This window comes from Cololabis saira, chromosome 18, assembly GCF_033807715.1.
Source record: "Cololabis saira isolate AMF1-May2022 chromosome 18, fColSai1.1, whole genome shotgun sequence".
In the NCBI taxonomy this organism is placed as follows: Eukaryota; Metazoa; Chordata; class Actinopteri; order Beloniformes; family Belonidae; genus Cololabis; species Cololabis saira.
In genome coordinates this window covers 9,646,376-9,664,038 of record NC_084604.1, presented here as the reverse complement: position 1 = coordinate 9,664,038, position 17,663 = coordinate 9,646,376, and the positions used below count along the sequence as shown (strand labels likewise).

The 17,663-nt window shown below is 40.5% G+C and overlaps 1 protein-coding gene across 1 annotated transcript in view; it reads left to right on the top strand.

Annotated features, from left to right (window-relative positions):
- The window catches only part of susd6 (sushi domain containing 6), a 38,394-nt gene extending 20,954 nt beyond the window's left edge, over nucleotides 1-17,440 (top strand). Inside the window, exons 3-7 of the mRNA XM_061746514.1 lie at nucleotides 10,036-10,230; nucleotides 11,368-11,562; nucleotides 11,688-11,826; nucleotides 12,986-13,461; nucleotides 15,125-17,440. Of these exons, the coding sequence (XP_061602498.1) occupies nucleotides 10,036-10,230; nucleotides 11,368-11,562; nucleotides 11,688-11,826; nucleotides 12,986-13,461; nucleotides 15,125-15,150 (1,031 nt within the window). The 3' untranslated portion in view covers nucleotides 15,151-17,440. The remainder of the gene's footprint in view (nucleotides 1-10,035; nucleotides 10,231-11,367; nucleotides 11,563-11,687; nucleotides 11,827-12,985; nucleotides 13,462-15,124) is intronic.
- Nucleotides 17,441-17,663: the final 223 nt, after the last annotated feature.

Here is a 17,663-nt window from a genome sequence, read left to right as displayed (position 1 = left end):
GTAGGATCTGAAAAACTTCTCTCTTTGCAAAATGTTTAGGTGCATTAGCAAAGTTGAAGCTGATATTATTTTGTTTTTTTTTGGTAAGGAATTGCATGCAGTAACTACAAATGGCATACTCCCTTTCTCAGCAGAGTGCACATGTTGAGAGAGTTAGACACAGAGACGCTTGATGCCATTTGTTCACCTCTTGGTGACTTGCTTGAGCAGTTGCTCTGTCAGAGCGCAGTTGGACTTCACAACAGTGATAACGGATGTCGGGCTGTCACAGTGACTGCATTGTTGAAAACAGTTACTGTACCATCACCTCCACTCTGGATTCCTTCTTTTTTTGCTCTTGACATTGCCGTCATACTCTTTCTTATCACCTATAAATGACAGAAGTATGCTACTATGTTGGCTTTTGAGTCGTGCTGATTCAGAATGACTCTTCAATTTAAAGGTGACTTCCCTCAGGCCAGGGTTTTTATTAATAGTACAGCATGTGCTGTACTTTTGCTGTGAACCTGTTCATAAAACAAATTGAGCAGAACAGTAAAAATAAGTGAGCTAGACCATAGCAGCGAGCTGTTGATGGGGGTTCCGTCAAACAGCATTTTTCTAACACTTTCTTTATATTTCATCTCTCTCCCATCACCACTGGCTTTGGTACTAGCCACGAGCACATCAGAGCGCCAGCTCCGGTCAGCAGGGTCGGGATTATCTCCCGGACTTTCACCTTCAACAAATGTCCCAGGCTCAGCACTTGGACCTCTTCTAGCTGGCAGGCTCAAGCTGCTGAAATATGATCAACACATAGTTGCAGTCACAGTTTTTTTTCTTCCTTTTTTTTTTTTTTTTTTTGTAGGGGGATGTGAGAGTGAGTGTATGAACACATGCACGTGTGTATGGGAGGGGTCCCACACACTCTTTTGTTTTCCTCTGAAAGCTGAGAAGAAGGAATGTCTGCCTCCCAGCTGTCCTCAGTAGAGACCGTATCACAGGATAGAAGGGGGGGTTCGCCTCCTCGGACATCCTCCCATCTGTTACACCCGGCCTGTTTGCTTATTGGGGTCACACAATGGTGGTACTCTGCCTGCCTCCACTCTCTTTGGCCTCTCATGCATATTTAACCCTTCAAATGCAAAGTTGTCTGTTGTCTTTTTCTGAGGCACGCTGCTTAAATCTGTCATTGTGCCCCATCCCTCAGTGAGCCTGGACAAAGGGCTGCAGTGGCAGCACACGTGGCTTACTAAATGCATTGTTACTGCAAGGGGGGGTGAGGTAATGGGGACAGGGAGGATGTTTCGACCTGTTCATAAACCTCAGTCTCTGGGTGTAAGCAGTTTGTGTCTCTGTGTAACGGCTGCAGGAAGAGATGTGAGGGGTTGATGGGTGAAAGTTTGTTGACAATCCGCTGCTCGCTGACGTGCTGTATGTTTGATGGGAACGTTCCTTTTAGCAGTAGAAGTTGTGCATCTTGCCTGGACGCCAGCGCTGAAAGGCTTTTTTTTTTTGTCTTATTTTGGAAAATTCATGATGATGACATATGTGCACAGCTCAAGTTCCTATCCCGTAATCGTTCACACAGACAGCATGAATTGGATATCAGAAAGCAACATGAAACTCTCGTTTACTCATGAGCCTTTGGACCCTTGTGGCCTACACTTGTGTCAACGCAAGCTCTCATGTGTTTATATACCATATGTATCGTTTATTATTATATATATCCTGTCTGGCCTGATGGTAAAACATGAAATAAAAAAGAAACAACTTATATGTACATTAATTCTGTATTTTGTTTTTCATGCCGTACAGCAGAAGCTATGTTTTGCTCACCAAAGCCATGTTGTTTTTAATGGCTGAGCATAACCAAGGTTGTATAGTGTGAAATAAAGACAAAACAGCAGTTTCCTGTGAATCTGTGTTGAAATATCAGAGTAACCCCACCCCAAAAACACACATTCATGCACCGCCTTCTTTTTCTTCGTCATCCTCTCATCTTTTAAGTATCTCCACCTTCTTGCTAAACCTCAAGAGACTTGGCAGGAGCATTTTCGGGGGAAAGTTTTTTTTCATGGTTGAGGTTTCTGGATTCTTCCTGCCTTACAGTAATAGAAGTTTAGCTTTTTTATTGCACTTTTTATTACCCATGACCTTTTCCATATTTCAACATATTGTATTTATAGTCTCTTTCTTTCACTTTCACACAATGAGCAAGACGGTGTTCATATGTCACACCGTGACGGTTTCTGACATGTTCTGAGTAGAACATGACACCGGCAGTTACGTACACTAAGTGTCCTGTGTTGAAGGTCCAGCTCAACTTACACTCTTTACTGTGTAGAAGTCTGAACAGGTGAAAGAATGAAACATAAACACACCCCATGGCATCAGATTACGTACATGCACTTACTGATTCCATCTTTTCTTGTCTAAATTATCAGAGTATGTTTGAAATGATGTGTAACAGAATGAAGATTTAACCACACTACACAAATTTGTTCATAGTTTTACTCACTTTGAACTGTAATTTGTACACCAAATGAGTCATTTCCACCACACTGATGCGCCGTGGTGCTTCTTTCTTGTTATTGTTAAACACACCCCAATAAGTGGAGGTAGGGGGTCGATAAAACATTACTCTTATATTGGATTTTGTTAATACAACCTATTGATTTCTGTCTTGAATATAAAATGTTGTGGAAAGTGTTAAACCCTTGTTTTTAAACCAGGGCAAATTTGATACTGGTTAATCTCCAGGTTTAGTCGATTAATATCAAGATTGCACTCGAGAGAAAACATCTAGTTTTGTTTATAACTTGTAGGTAATGTTTTTCTCTCTCTCTTGATGTAATGTGCTTGCCTGCCATGTCATTAAGAGAGTGTGTGGTTTTTTTTAAGTTTAGTTATAGAATATAATTAAATATAATGTAAATATTATCCGTTTTTTTTTTGGTGTTTACTATTTTTTTCTCTTGTACATACTCTTTTTCTACTTTTTATATTGCTCTTTTTTGTTATTTAGCTATTTATTGGTTATTCTATTTTACATTTTTTGTATAAACCGTTGAGCGTGTGTGTGTTTGGCTGCTGCACGACTGAATTTCTCCTCTGGGAGATCAATAAAGTCTTCTATTCTATAAAACATTCTGTAACTTTTATTTTGAAAAGGCTCTGCAGCTCTTTGCTAAAGGGTGCAGCTACCGATTATTTTCACAATTCTTTACATATTGATAATGATGGACATTTCAGGTTATAGCTATGTGAAGTAACTGGAAAAGTGAAAGCTTTAGTTACAGATTTTATGCATCCACTTACTGTTGTCTCATTGGCTTCTAAATGTCTTACAGCCCATAATTATATGTGACAAGTACAGTCGGAACAAACCATTACTTGACTTTAATGGTTTACTCGAGAGAGCTTTTCTGGTTTCTGACCAAAGATTAATATAACATTTCACCCTCTAGTTGTAATCCTTTTTGGACATTTAAGATGGACCATAAATATTTGTGGCTAAACTGAGTGACGAGTGCTCTTTACTTTTTCCTACACTAACCCGCTGAACTGTGTCCTACTAACAACAGCTTGCCTAAAAATCCTGTAGATTAACAGCAGAGACGGAGTGTAGCAAAAAAAAAAAAACAACAAAAAAACATGTCCCCAAAATGACAACAACATTGTCAAAAACAACAACAGAGGATTCTGAGTGAGGCCAAACAAAGGGACAAAAACATATTTACAAGGCCAAAGAGCGCATCATCATCCCTTCAATTTTCAGCTTAATCCAAAGTACACCCCCCCATGCAAACAAATTCCCCTGCTACTGACACACACACACACACACACACACACAAGGAAACACGCCCTCTTTTATGCTCTATTGTTGTATAAAGGGGCCAAACAGCTGGCTGTTGAATTCATCAGTATCTGTTTTGCTTTAGTGTGCTCCCAGCTTGTAATAGAGGATAATTAGAAATGTAATTTGCCTGAGCAAAGATGGCTAAAACCCCTTTTTTTCCCCCCACCCGTATATTTTTCAATCCTGCTCTCAGCAGGAAGGGGCCATTGGTAACAGATGGGTAAAGGGGGATATTCACAGGCAGTCCAGCACCTCGGGGCAAGGCCGGGGATTTTAACACCCCCCGGGGTCTGAGCCTCCTCAGGCTCAGCTTTAAGGTGCTGGATGTTGGGATTAGCAATCAGCCTCATGGGGGCTCTGCCCTGGTCCTTTCTTCCTGCAACATAAAATGCTTCTACAGTCTTTTCACTACTGAGCTCTTTGAACAGCTTACAACTTCATGCTCAAAAGATTTCGAATAGTTTAACCTTTGTATATGTCTTCTTTATTAAACTCTGTATGTGAAATAACCGAGCTGAAAAGCTATTGGAGGCTAGAGGACAAACTTACAGCCAGTGCAGGATTTCTCTTTGCCACATCTTTAAACAAAGATGTAGTGGCAGCAGCTTTTGGGAAATGTGTGTGTATTTATTTTTTTCATTCTCTTTTTTCTCTAGCTTTCACCAGGCATTTTTAACTCAGTTTTAGTCATTATTGTTTTCTTTGGAAAGAAAAAGAAAAAAAACGTGTCTCTCGACAACATCAGACCAGTGGGATAACAGCTTGTTAACTGTGACTCATTCTCTTCCTCTTAAGAACAAAACATGGTGTGCTTAAATCCACTCTGGCGTTGAATAAATACTGCTTGAATGTTTTTTTTTCAAGCTAATTTTCAAAGCCATTATTCAGTGTTGGCTAAGAGAATGGCTGGAAAAGTGAAAATCCGCAAGAACAAACCTCACTGCTGCACTATCTTTGGACACTGGACTGTAGTCTTTATTTCTTTTTCTTTTTTCATTTGTATCTCTCCGTAACCCAACCCACAGTTTGGTATGTACTGTGACAGGGAGCTGCCATCATCTTCTTGTTGTTTTGAAACAGAGCTTCTCCCTCACACGCACTACTGTTGGTCCAGATTAACCTGCCACAGCATGTCTCCTTCGGGCTTGTAATTACCCAGGGCTAATGTGCTCCGTGATGCTGCTGCTGCCATTTTCTGCACTCCCTTTGTTTCTCTTTCTTTTGCCCCTCCTCCCCCTTTTTGCTCTTTAGGGAGTAATGAGTGCATTTTCTTGATGGCATTTTTCCTCCATTTTCTGCCTCTTACCTACTCTCCTTCACACTTCAAGCCTCACAAATAAAAATATTCATTTAACTATTCAACTTGCATGTATTATGCAGTTGTCTCTTAGGTAGGCTCTTACTTCTCCTGACAAGTAAAAATCCCATGGGAAAGTTGGATCAAGTCACATTTCATCACTGCTCCAATCGCTTGTTTTGACATCCTTTGTCACATCTCTTTCTTCTTTTTCACTTTTGAAAATAACATGGATTGAGTTTGTTTAATCCCAAGGTATATGGTGAAAAGACTGTGTGTTATATCTAGATCTGATCTAAATTTGGAGTCCTTGATGTTAGTTTCTATTATTATGCAAAATACAGTGTTTGCTGCAAGCTAATGATTATTTTCATCACCACTAGAACTGCTGTTTTTCTTAGCTCATTTTAATTGTGTTTCCTACAAAGTATTTGTTTTACTTTGCTGAACCTGAATGTTCCAAATCTCAAAGAAATCCATAAACAGTAATTTAAATGGAAATATGTTTACATCTGAGAATCTGAAAAAGACCTCTTTTATTTTCAGAAAACCCCCGAAATGAGTGCTTGTTCATCGAGCCAGTGAATGCTTTACAATGTTTTACTTCCACCATAGCTGGTTAATTAATGAGGGAAATAAACTACTGCAATCAAGTCCATTCCTTTATGAGGTTTCTAATCTTAGTTCTATTGAAATTATATCAATTTTTACACTGATCAGTTATCTTTCTCGAGTCAAGTTGCATCTCTGTCTTGGTCCTGCTGCTTTGCACTTTACAAAATAAGAAAAATCAGGTCCCTCTGTCTCGCTATGCAACCAGATTTTACAGAAATGCACTTTGTAATTTGACAGTGAGACCTCTACAGATGGCCCAGGATATGGCTGCACATCTGGTCTTCCATCAATCAAAAAGGACACATCTCCCTCACCAACCAGTTGTCCAAATCAAATTAAAGTCATCAATGTTTCCTGCTAGAAATGACTGTAGTCTCTGCACTCGGCTATCTAGCATAAGTCATCAAGACTTACTGTAAGCCTGGATTCCTCTCAGGAACGTCCATCCCTTGGAACAAGACAGTGTCATTACAGACTGGTTTCATTTGCGGCTCCGCGATGGCAGAGCGAGCTATCAGATGCTCTCAGAGCAGTGCCAGGCCCATTACTCCAGACATCTTTTAATGCTTCCTCTCTTCACACACCTAACCCTCTGTACCTGCTCTGCTCGTGCTGTGTGATTTAAATGTCAGTACAAAAGATGAGGGTGCAGTTTTCACGGTGGATAAAAATGATGTTTGGAAAATGTACTTTTCCTTGATCTTACTTCTTACCCCTCCTTGATATCGGATATAATGTGATTATCATATACTGTATAGAGACTTTAGGGACTGTCTTTGTTGCAGTTATGAAGCAGATATTGACAAAGTCCAGTGTTAAAAGGCATCTATTGTGCAACTTGATAGTTTTATTCCATTGTTTGAGTTTGCAATGAGAAACACATCCATGGATTTCTGTTTCTGAAACCTTCCTGAAGATAAGAGAACTTTTCAAAAGGAGAAATTAGTTCCATTAATGCTCATCTGTCTTCCCCAGCTCTATTGACTGCCTTGCAGGTCAGCACAAAAGATCAACATAATGGCTAAAGGCTGCTGGTCTGAACTGCCCCCTCAGGTCCTTTTGTCCCCTGCTGCCTCCCAGCCAAAGGTCATCAATTCAATACCTTTACCGGCTCCATTACCACCGTCCTCTCCTCAGAGAGCCTTTAGTCGCCCCAAAGCTCTTCACCAGCAACTGTTGAAGTCACGGTGTCGAATAGCATCCTGAAATGTGTGTGTGTGAAACATGGATGGAGACATGCATGTAGAAACTCAATACTACTTTAAAAGACAAGCTTTGGTGGTGTTTAGCCACCTTAAAACTCAAGGTTATAAATAATCTTTGCAATCTTGGTTTTAATCTTCAGATTCAACATAGAATATTTGTTCTTTAACATTCAGTCTGTATTCAAAAGCTAAGTAAAGCTCAAGAGAAACTCGTTCATTGAGATTTATTTTTTTTGGAACTTCATTTTTATTGACTTTTCAACAACAATACACCATATACATTTTCTTCTTTCTTTTTTCCTTTTTCAGCTGCATACAACATTTGTACACATTATACTTAAGTATTAAGCAAATAAAACAAGAGAAAACAACATAATTATTCACTCCAAAATATACGTATATAATAACAAACCCATAAATAAATAAAAAAATTGTAAAATCAATAATAATAATTGTCCACTCCAAGTTACAACGGTGTGTATAAAAATGCAGGCACCATATTTACTCTAGGAAAAATTGGCATGTGTATAAAAGATGTGTATAGAGGGAATACAGTAAGAATTAGGCAGGTGAGCAACATTGGGTAATAGACCTCATTGTATTAATAAAGCTATGACATATTAATAAAGCGGCTCCACCGCTTAATAAAGGTGGATTTTTGGAGCCTTAATGAGTAAGTGATTTGCTCCATTCGATAGAGATCCCATACTTTTTGGATCCATATATTGTATGTGGGAGGGTCTGGTTTCAGCCATCTGATAGTTATGCACTTCAAGGCTGCTGTAAATAATATATTTAAAAGGTATTTCTTGGCCCTCCCGTCCAGGCTTTTGGGTATTACTCCCAGCAGTGCCACTGTGGGGTCTTGTGGAATATCCTGTTGAAAAATCAAACACCTCTCTCCAGAATACACTTAATACACTTTTTTAGGATATAGCCAGAATATATGGGTGTGATTGGCAATGTGTGTCCCACAATTCCTCCAACATGAGCTGGGATGTGTCGGGATAGTATTGAGATTTGATGGAACAAAGGATTGATCAGATTTAAACGGCAGACGAGGAAATGCTCTGAACTTAGTTCCAATATCTCCAGCAATATCACATCTATAGTTTTCCAATACATCCGTACCATCCATGTGCTTGCTGCTTGTTTTTTTCCACTTGGAACATCTTGACCCCACACACCCAATCTTTCCACAGCAGCGTTCACCAGGACACCCGTTGGTGTCATCAGTTCAAGGTGTGTCTTTATTTATGGGTGTTGACTTTATTTCCTTGTCTCTGTGTGCGCACAAGTCTGTGTCTGTGTGTGAGTAGTCGGTCGCACATTTGAGTGTTTGCATTTAATCTTGTGCTGCCAGCTTAGACCAGCGTTTCTCCCTGGAGATTAGAGGATGTTAGAGGCAGTGCTGTGGAAATAGTCTCTTTTCGATTTCTAAACACACAAAGGGAAGACAAAGTGGCTCTTAGTGCTGCTCTTTGTTTGTTTATGGCAGGACAGTGAGAAAAGCGCTGCAGTAGACCATAGCTAATATGATTTTATAAATACAAATCAAGGATTTGAATAATGAGCCGTGCGGTCATTATTCTTGATGGTATTATTCAAGCTTTTTTTAGAATGAGTGTTTTCTTTTTAATTGTTTGTGAAACAAAGCACCAGACACTGTATGATTCTTTGAAATAAACCAAACATAAATATACACAAATAATATTGAAAATCTTTGCATTCAATTTTTTTTTATTGTAGCCTGAAAGGGTATCTAGTTTGTATTGTATTGTTTGTAAGTCAAGTTCTAATATTTGCACTAATCCCACATTGAGGAGCCACATAAGGGTTAAAAAGGGGTATGTCTGCATCTGCTTCCAAGGAATTTTATCTTGGTGAGAGGAAAGCTGCTCTGCCGTTGTCGTGTCTCAGTAAACACAGGTGCTGCAATGTTTTGACACATTGGCTGGATTTAAATCATCTGCTCTCTCCAGACTGCAGCTCTGTCTGTTTAAACATGACTGTGTGTGTGTCTGTGTGTGGCATTTTTTTCTGCGCTGTTGGATACCAACACAAATTTGCAATTTAATCTCATACTGCAACGATGAAACCCACACACAGACCTGGAGGCTGAGGTGGCCCTGTACCGGCACGGATGGGCATGAGTAGGTGGATCAAAGCACAATTAACTTTAGGCCTTTGCCCCTCGTCCTGTGATTTTTCAGGTGGCTTAGTATTTAAATTCTGCCATTAGCACAAGGTAAATGAGCCTAGAGGAAGATCCTGTCTCACTGCCAGACAGAACCAATACTGACGTGGGATGAAGGTGGTTTAATGAGAGGAATTAGATCTAGATGAAGATTCCTCGGCAGGTATTTTCCGTGCTTGTTTGTACACGTTTTTCCTCCCCATAACTTGTCACACTGCACTGCACACACTTTCCATCTCAAGTTAGTGTAAGAAGCAACCTAGTTTCAAGTAATAAGACTTCTGAGCTTTAATTACCAGCTAAACTTGTCAACTAAACAGCGTTTCTTTGTGAGGTTTTTTTTGACCTGGTGGCAGCTGCCTGCACAAGAGGCAAGAAGAAACTGTGTGAGTGTAATGAAACAGAACAGTATTCCAGCTGCACCACATTAATGTAATACTCCAATTTCTGAGTAAATGGAAAAACTGTGGAGTTCTGTTAGATTTTCATGGAATCAAACGCAACACACACTGTCAGTGATCATAAATGGAACGTAAAATTGGTGTATTGCTGCTGAAAGCACCAAGTCACTAAATTAATATCTCTTGTTCCCCTCGAAGGGTTTAACAAGGGAATCCCTGCATGAATTGAATATTAGGATGCATATCTTGTCCAGAGGCAGGCTCGGCATACGTGACTTACAAGAACTTTATCTTGCATTACTGAAATATAAATGAGGAGCACACATTGACTGCTGGCCTGCAGCTGGGAGTTGGTTACATCAGGAAGAGGAAGAGTCCTCAGAGCCTATCTGTGTCTCATCCAGAACCACCCCTCCATCATCAAGACTTTCAAGCTGCAGCTCAATAATTACTCCTTTTGCTCATTTCTGTTTCCGTAGGTTGTCCGCGGCCACCCAACGTGCAGCATGGAGACCTACTGAACCAGACGGAATCCAACCGGGGCTCCTTCTCCCCCGGGTCCCAGCTCACATATGGCTGTGATCCAGGGTACACGCCAGACGGACCCACCGCCATTATTTGTACCATTGCTGGCACCTGGTCCCATCCAGCACCAAGCTGCATCAGAAGCAATGGTGAGCTCATTCAAGATATTTGACTTATTTTAGCTTTTAATGTTAAGTCATTTTAGGGTTTAGTTTTGGTCAGAATAGTGAGTCTTGGCTGATGATGCTTTTCCAACAGTAACATCATGCTAGTACTGTACCTGGAACAGCTGTTTTTCAAGTCAACTTCTAACTTTTAATGATGGAGCTCTTAAACTGAAATACCACTAGGGCTGGGGATCGATTCAAATGTCAAGAATCGATTCGATTCCGATTCTTAACATTCAGAATCGATTATCAAGATTTGATTCGATCTGATTCGTTTCGATTCCGATATTGATTTGGGTTAGTGTTATTAAAACTGTTTTTTGAGCTGTTGCATGAATTATATGACTGTAGTTATGCAAAATATTACTACTAGTATTATATTGAGATTCAACAGCAAGTATTGGCAGCTAATGATGCTGTAAGGACCAATCAGCTCCCAGAATGCTGATAGAACTGCTTTCAGAAATATCGTGGGTCAGAATTACCAAACAGATCCAGGGCAGCAGACGGATGAAATCTGTTTTATTTTTTCCCACATTCCGTTTTTATTTGTTCCATTTTCGGTCTATTTTGGGTTTTTCATTTTTGAGAATTTGGTTTTCAGCATTTTTTTGCTAATATAACCCCAAGACAGTATATAAAGTAATGAAATATAGACAATTTATGCAATTATAACCTAACACTTTAATGTTTTCATACCTTTAAACATATTTAAAGGCAAAAACATGGCACCAGTTATTCTCGTGTCCAACAAAACATTCCTTTTTTGGGGATAAACAAAAAATAACCAAAAGTTGTAATGTGATGATGAAAAAAAATAATACATAAATAAATAAAAATAAAAATAACCCCCCCCCCAAAAAAAAATTTTTAAAAATCGATCTTTACACATATGAATCGATTTTTAGGAATTAATATGAGAATCGATTTAGAATTGGGAAATCAACACAGGCCTAAATCCCACATCTCTGCAGTCCAGTAATACCGGCAGAGAGGGTTGTCTTGAGAGCCAGCAGGGCACAGCTAAACTCTGAGTGTTGAAATCTCTTCTTCACAGGTAGAAATGATGCCAAACATCTTCTGAACACAACAACCATAACACTCGTCATTTCTCTCCAGTGTGTTCGCCGCCTACTGAACCAGAGAACGGGGGCTACCGCTGCCACCCGTCTCCCTGCCGCCGTCTCATCCATAAGACCGTCATCGAGTACTTCTGCGACGAGGGTTACGCTCTGAAGGGAGACTACAAGTTCCTCACCTGCCAGAACGGCGACTGGGACAGTCCCATGCAGATCAGCTGCCGACTCACACAAGGTCTCGTAACTCCTGTGTTCTGTTTCTGTCAGTCTGCACATTCAGCATCATCGAAGGGTTTGAGGAAAGAACTGTACGATCTGTGAATCCCATTTTGACACCCTTTCTCTTTGTGTGTCCTTCAGACAAGGAGCCGAGCTCCCAGCTGGGCGTGCCAGCTCTGTCCATCGTGCTAACCACAGCTAGCTGTGTGATACTCATCCTACTTTTAGTGGTGCTGTTTGTTCTTGTACAGCCAAAACTCAAGTCCTTCCATCACAACAGGTACAACATTAACTCCTCTTGCAAATCCACACTCAAAGTTCTCAATTTATTAAAGATGTGAAACTGAACAATAGATTGTTGAACCACATCTAAGTAATTTAAGGAATCAGTGACTACGTTTACATGCAGTCAAAATTGGGGTTATGCTAATATTCTGGTTACTGAAACATTCAGAATATTCCGTTTACATGGTAATTAATCATTTGGGATATCTGGATCAAACCAGCGACGCACGGAGAACGTGATGACGCTATTCCCGTCATTTCCACTTCTTCTTCCTGTATCCAAATTCAAAACAAATCCTGCTTCGCGCAACTTTTCTCTCACCTTCTTGTAAATCTGGCTATCCCGGTACTTTCTACCGTCTACAAATGCATATCCCATGTTCATATCCTTCATTACATTTATAAGTCTCCTCCTCACTCCAAAAGTGTGGCGTGGTCTTGTGTTTCGCCGTGTTTAGAAGAACTTCCTGGACTCAAAAGAACAGGATTCCTTGTGAACAGAGCATGCGCAGAAAACAAATTCATGATCCGTTTGATGGGGATATTCCCTTTGGCGTTTACATGACCCAATATTCAGGTTTTAAAAGGAGTAACCCAGGGGTCATATTCAGGTTTTTAAAAACCCGAATATGAGCAAATTCGGGTTATTCAAAGGGGTTATTGGTGTTTACATGGCCATGCAAACTCTGGTTATTACCAATATTCGGGTTTTAAAAGGGTTATTGACTGCATGTAAACGCAGTGAGTGGCATAACCCCTTAAGAATAATCTGTTGTAAAATAAGTGAAAATATTTGGGGCGGCATTTCCTCCAAGTGGCTCTTTCTGTCGACACTTCTCAGAAGTCTGACTTCCGTTGTATACTGTTCACATGTGATCATTTCTTGAATTCCTGAGATGTGAAAGTAGAGATCTATGAGCAGTCAGTGTCATCTGTCAATGAATGCTTCTGCTTTTGCTCCTCGGTTGTGTAATAAGCCAGAGGGCTTAGTGCTACCTGCTGTTAGGAGATTGTACAGTCAAGTCCAATTACTGCAGCTTGGAGGTTCTGGTGCAGTACGCACTACACAAGGCTTTTAAGACAAACCTGATCCTTTGATTTTTGATCCGCATTATTAGACTGAGTTTCTCCGTCCTCGTCTCTCCTCTCCTCAGGAGGGAGCAGGGAGTCTCAGGCCAGTCCAGCTCCATCATAGTGGAAGGCGTCCAGGTGACCCTGCCCTCGTATGAAGAGGCCGTCTACGGAAGCAGAGGTCCCTGCAATGTGTCCGGCCCCCCTCCTCCCTCCCCAACGCCGCCTCCTGCTCCCGCAGAGTCACGAGTACCGATCGTGCTCTCCGAGGGACTTTCTCAGGGAGCCACAGGAGGCCCGGGCTCCAGCAGAACCCGTCACCACAGAGACTTGGACTTCTGTCTCCCATCCACCTCCTCCTCCTCCTCCTCCTCCACATCCTTCCCCTCCCGTCGTCACGCAGAGACCGTGCTGGTTCATCCGGCACCGTCTTCATCATCGTGGGCTAGAGAGCACCCTGGGGGTGCATGTGCAGGCCCCCTATCTCTCCGTAGAGACTCTGAGAGCAGCGACCAGCACAGTCTGCTCTCCGTCACCTCCACCGATGAATTTTCTGATGGTAAGAGAAATCCGTCTCTTTGTACTTCAGAGTTTATTTTTTTTTGATCAAATGTTTTTATTTATTTTTCATGATTTTCTTATCAACGGTGGCATCCACAATGACGTTAAACAAGCATTAAAACATATTCTCGGCCCCTTCCAAACCCACCCCTTGGACCTAAGCAGTCGATGAAAAAAATTGATAATGAAGAAAAACAGATACTACAAAGATAATAGAACAAAGGACAAAATAAAACAAAGGCAAAACATAATAATATCAAAAACTGGACAAGGATAGCTGCAACAAGGTAGTCTATGTCAATTTTAAATACATCTTTCAAGTTTGGCCTTAATTTTATCTGCTGCCATATACCAAAATAACATATTTAGTTGTTTTGCATTATGGATTCAGGCTATAGATATTTACAGGTAGATAATTTCAAGGAAGGTCATATACCAATGAGAGATGTTAAATGTGTGTGGTGGTTTCCATCTTACTGCTATATTCTTTTTTGCTGCTGTTAGGCCAGCAAGCAAATGTAATATTCTGTACTGTTATGGAGGATAATGCAGTTGCAACCTGTTGCCAGAAATGTGCAACAGGTTGTTATTCCCAGACCACATTCATGAAGGTTCCTGGTTTATTCTGAAAGCATAGTGTACATAAAGAGCTAACCAGGATCTTCATATGGTAAAGCTTGCGAGGTGTTAAATAAGTTATGTGTACAAATTGAAAATGAATAAGCTGATGATCTGGGTTTCTGGAAGATGATATTATATTGGTCCATACTTCATTCCAGTTAAAATTTGGGTCCCAAGCAGGTACTTCAGAGTTTATTGTTGACAAATTGAATATGTGAGGGTGGAAAAAAAATAACTGTACCCTATCCTCAGACCAGGAAATAGTCTAAAGAAACTCCCAAAAGCCCAGGAGCTCAGGCTGTACACGCCTCAGTTTGCTGGCACCCATTGTTGAGGTTCATAAGAATACACAAATATGACTTGGAAGGATCATCTAGCATAAACCTTTTCACTCTGAATGAACGCAAGTTGTATCTGCACAATAGAAAAAGACCAAAACTGGACCAAAGCAGAGATTTTGGGGCAAAATTAACACAGCATACTTGCACAACAAAGGCTGAATGTGAAAATAATCCTGGTGTTGTAGAGATGTAGTGAAGACCAAGTTGTTGTTTTTTTTTAAGTTTTGTTCTCATTTGTAAAACCTTACAGGACTGTCTCAGAAAATTAGAATATTGTGATTTTCTGTAATGCAATTACAAAAACAAAAATGTCATACATTCTGGATTATTATTTTAATATTGCTGATCATGGTTTACAGCTTAAGAAAACTCAAATATCCTATCTCAAAAAATTAGAATATTCTGGGAATCTTAATCTTAAACTGTAAACCATAATCAGCAATATTAAAATAATAAAAGGCTTGCAATATTTCATTTGATTTGTAATGAATCCAGAATGTATGACATTTTTGTTTTTTTAATTGCATTACAGAAAATAAAGAACTTTATCACAATATTCTAATTTTCTGAGACAGTCCTGTATAATTGAAAGAGCTTGTACCTTTTGTTGTACAGTTGATGAGCACAGACAGACTATAAAAAAGCTCCCGTTAACATCAGATTGTTGTTCTCTGACTCAGCTGTTCTGTTTCCCCACAGATATACCCCTGTTAAAGGAAGCATGAAGCCTGCTGGCCTGCTATCAGCGTCAGCAGCAGCCCCTCTTAATCTATCTCTCGCTGCTGGCTGGAACTGACTATCGCTGTCAACCTGCTCCTCCCGACTGCCCCTTTCCCCCAAAGCAGCCGACAGAGACGGGCAATTAGAAGAATGCCCACTCCCCACCGCGACCTCTTCTGTCACGGCCCATGCAGAGCAAAGGCAACAATCAAGACGAATACTGTAACATAAGCAATGATGGAGCACCACACGGCCCTGCTACTGGATCAAACCGAAGACGAGCCAGACAAAGGAAGTGGTGCCGGCTCCGCTTCTCCTGTAGATCCTGTGAATATGAGTGTAAGAATAGAAACTGAGACAAGTTGTGTACTATAGGCTTAAGTATGACCACGCACACGGCTCTAAACCAGTGTGGTTCTGACGTGTTTACACAGCTCACAGAAGCTTCTACAGAGAAGGTTAAAGATGCATCGCGTCTTTACGGGATTACTGCAGATATAAATAAAAAATAACGTGTGATGTTTGGCTCCTGATGCCGCGGCGCTCAGAATACGAATCGTCTTCCCGCTGTACTTGAAAAGTTGTCATGCCTGAGTTTTAGCAGCCCTCTTTGCGAATGCTGCATGTTGTTTTCGTTTCTGTTTGTTACAGTACGGTGGCCCACCTTAAATGAAGCATGAAGTCTCTTCTGTCTCTCTCCAGCGCTCCGTTTATCCCGTCAGCATTTTAGAATGGATCCGTGGGAGTGACAGCCACTTCTCTAAAGCTCAAAGCACCATATCACATCTATTAGGGGGAGAAAAGGACCCACTTCTTTCTTTTCCGTCGCCTGCTGCACAGTTTGAAAGGTTCCTGCACAATGTGACGTTTCCTCTGAGCTGTGGAGAGAACGGCTGTTAAACACGGTGAATTGGCACACAACTAAACTATGAGTTCTTTGCGTTGAATATTCTCCCCACTTTACTTTACTTTTTTTTTTTCAGTCACAGAATCTGAGTGCATGTCTCTGCGTGAACTTTCTATCTCCTGTTCCACACAGGAGAGGACACGTCCTCGTACGGTAGACCTCGATGCATAGTTTCCTCACTTGGCTGGGTTTTGATCTGACACTGGCTTCACAATATCCTCATCTTTCACCTTAGGAAAATATCCCACCCATCATGGAAAAGTCACACGTACAAACGAGGGTCACTTCAGGTGTTGGTTTCACTACACAATATGTGTATCATTTATCTGCTCACAATCTCCAATGCATTAATTCCTGCTGAACAGCTGTACAACACTAATGATGGCTGAACCCAGGACTCCACTGTTGTGCATTGTGGACACAAACTGCAACTGGTTGCAGTGCAATAAGAAAAGCTTTGTTATATAGCCCCCTGCCCCCTTCACACGTACTCCCTCCGCCCTCTAATGCCAAGTGCAAATGTAAGAGAGAATGATGGTAGGCTGCTCAAAGTCAGCGCCGGCCTTCATAGCCACTTCAAAAGCATTTGTGGTTGAGCTGGTCGCCATGGAAACGGCATGACTCGGATGGATCCCGGGAATTATTTTTCAAGAAAATTTCTTTTTGAAGAAAAACAAGCAACATTGTGACTGGATTTCTGATTTTAGATTGTCTGTTCTTTTTGGGGGGGTTCGGGGGAGCATTTGTGACCTGTCATTGTCAACGGCTACATAATTAATGCAAACAAAATGTTGCCTTAGACTTGTACATTTTCTTTTTCCTTTCTCTTTTTTTTTGTAATATATAATCTTGAGCCTCTGAATTGGTTGCTTCACAGTATTGCAACATGTTGTTTTCCCAATGGCCTTACTCTGTTTTTTTTTTTCTATTCTATGCATAAAACTGTCTGTGTATTTATCGGTGAGTTTAATTTTGTTGTGGGCACTACTAATGTCCATCCTTCTGTCCTCCCCGGCTTCTCCAGCTACTATGATGATGATTGATGATGGTGATAATGATTGATGATGATGATGATGAACCAGTAAGCCCCTATATTTCAGTACCTCGACTTCACTTTGCTACAAAGCATTACATTGAAATGGGATTCATTTTTAAATTTTTTTTTAAATATCATATATATCGGAAAGCACTGTTGTACAGTGTTGATTCCCTGAAAGTAACAGGTAAAAAAAGTACACGTTTTCTTAATTTCAATGCTTTAAGCTTCAATTTTTCCTCTGTACATGGCAGTGGGTGTGAAGATAGTAATTTAATATTTGTATAAAGTTTAATTTAATTTTACAGTGTGTATATAACTTTCTAATTAAAGCTTTCTTTTGAATGTGGAAGATGTATTGTCATTTTTACTTAAACGTATTATTTGGCCTGTGCAATTAATTGAACTTGTAGTGATTTCAGTTTCGGCTTTCAACGACCAAAGGTAGTGTAATCAAGGAAAATAAAAGTTGCAACGTATCTGGTCTTGTGATCTGGATGATGCACACATGGGTCATGGACTCAGCTTCTCTGAAGGTGATTGATTCCTTCCTCTTTTTTTTTTTGTGCATAATC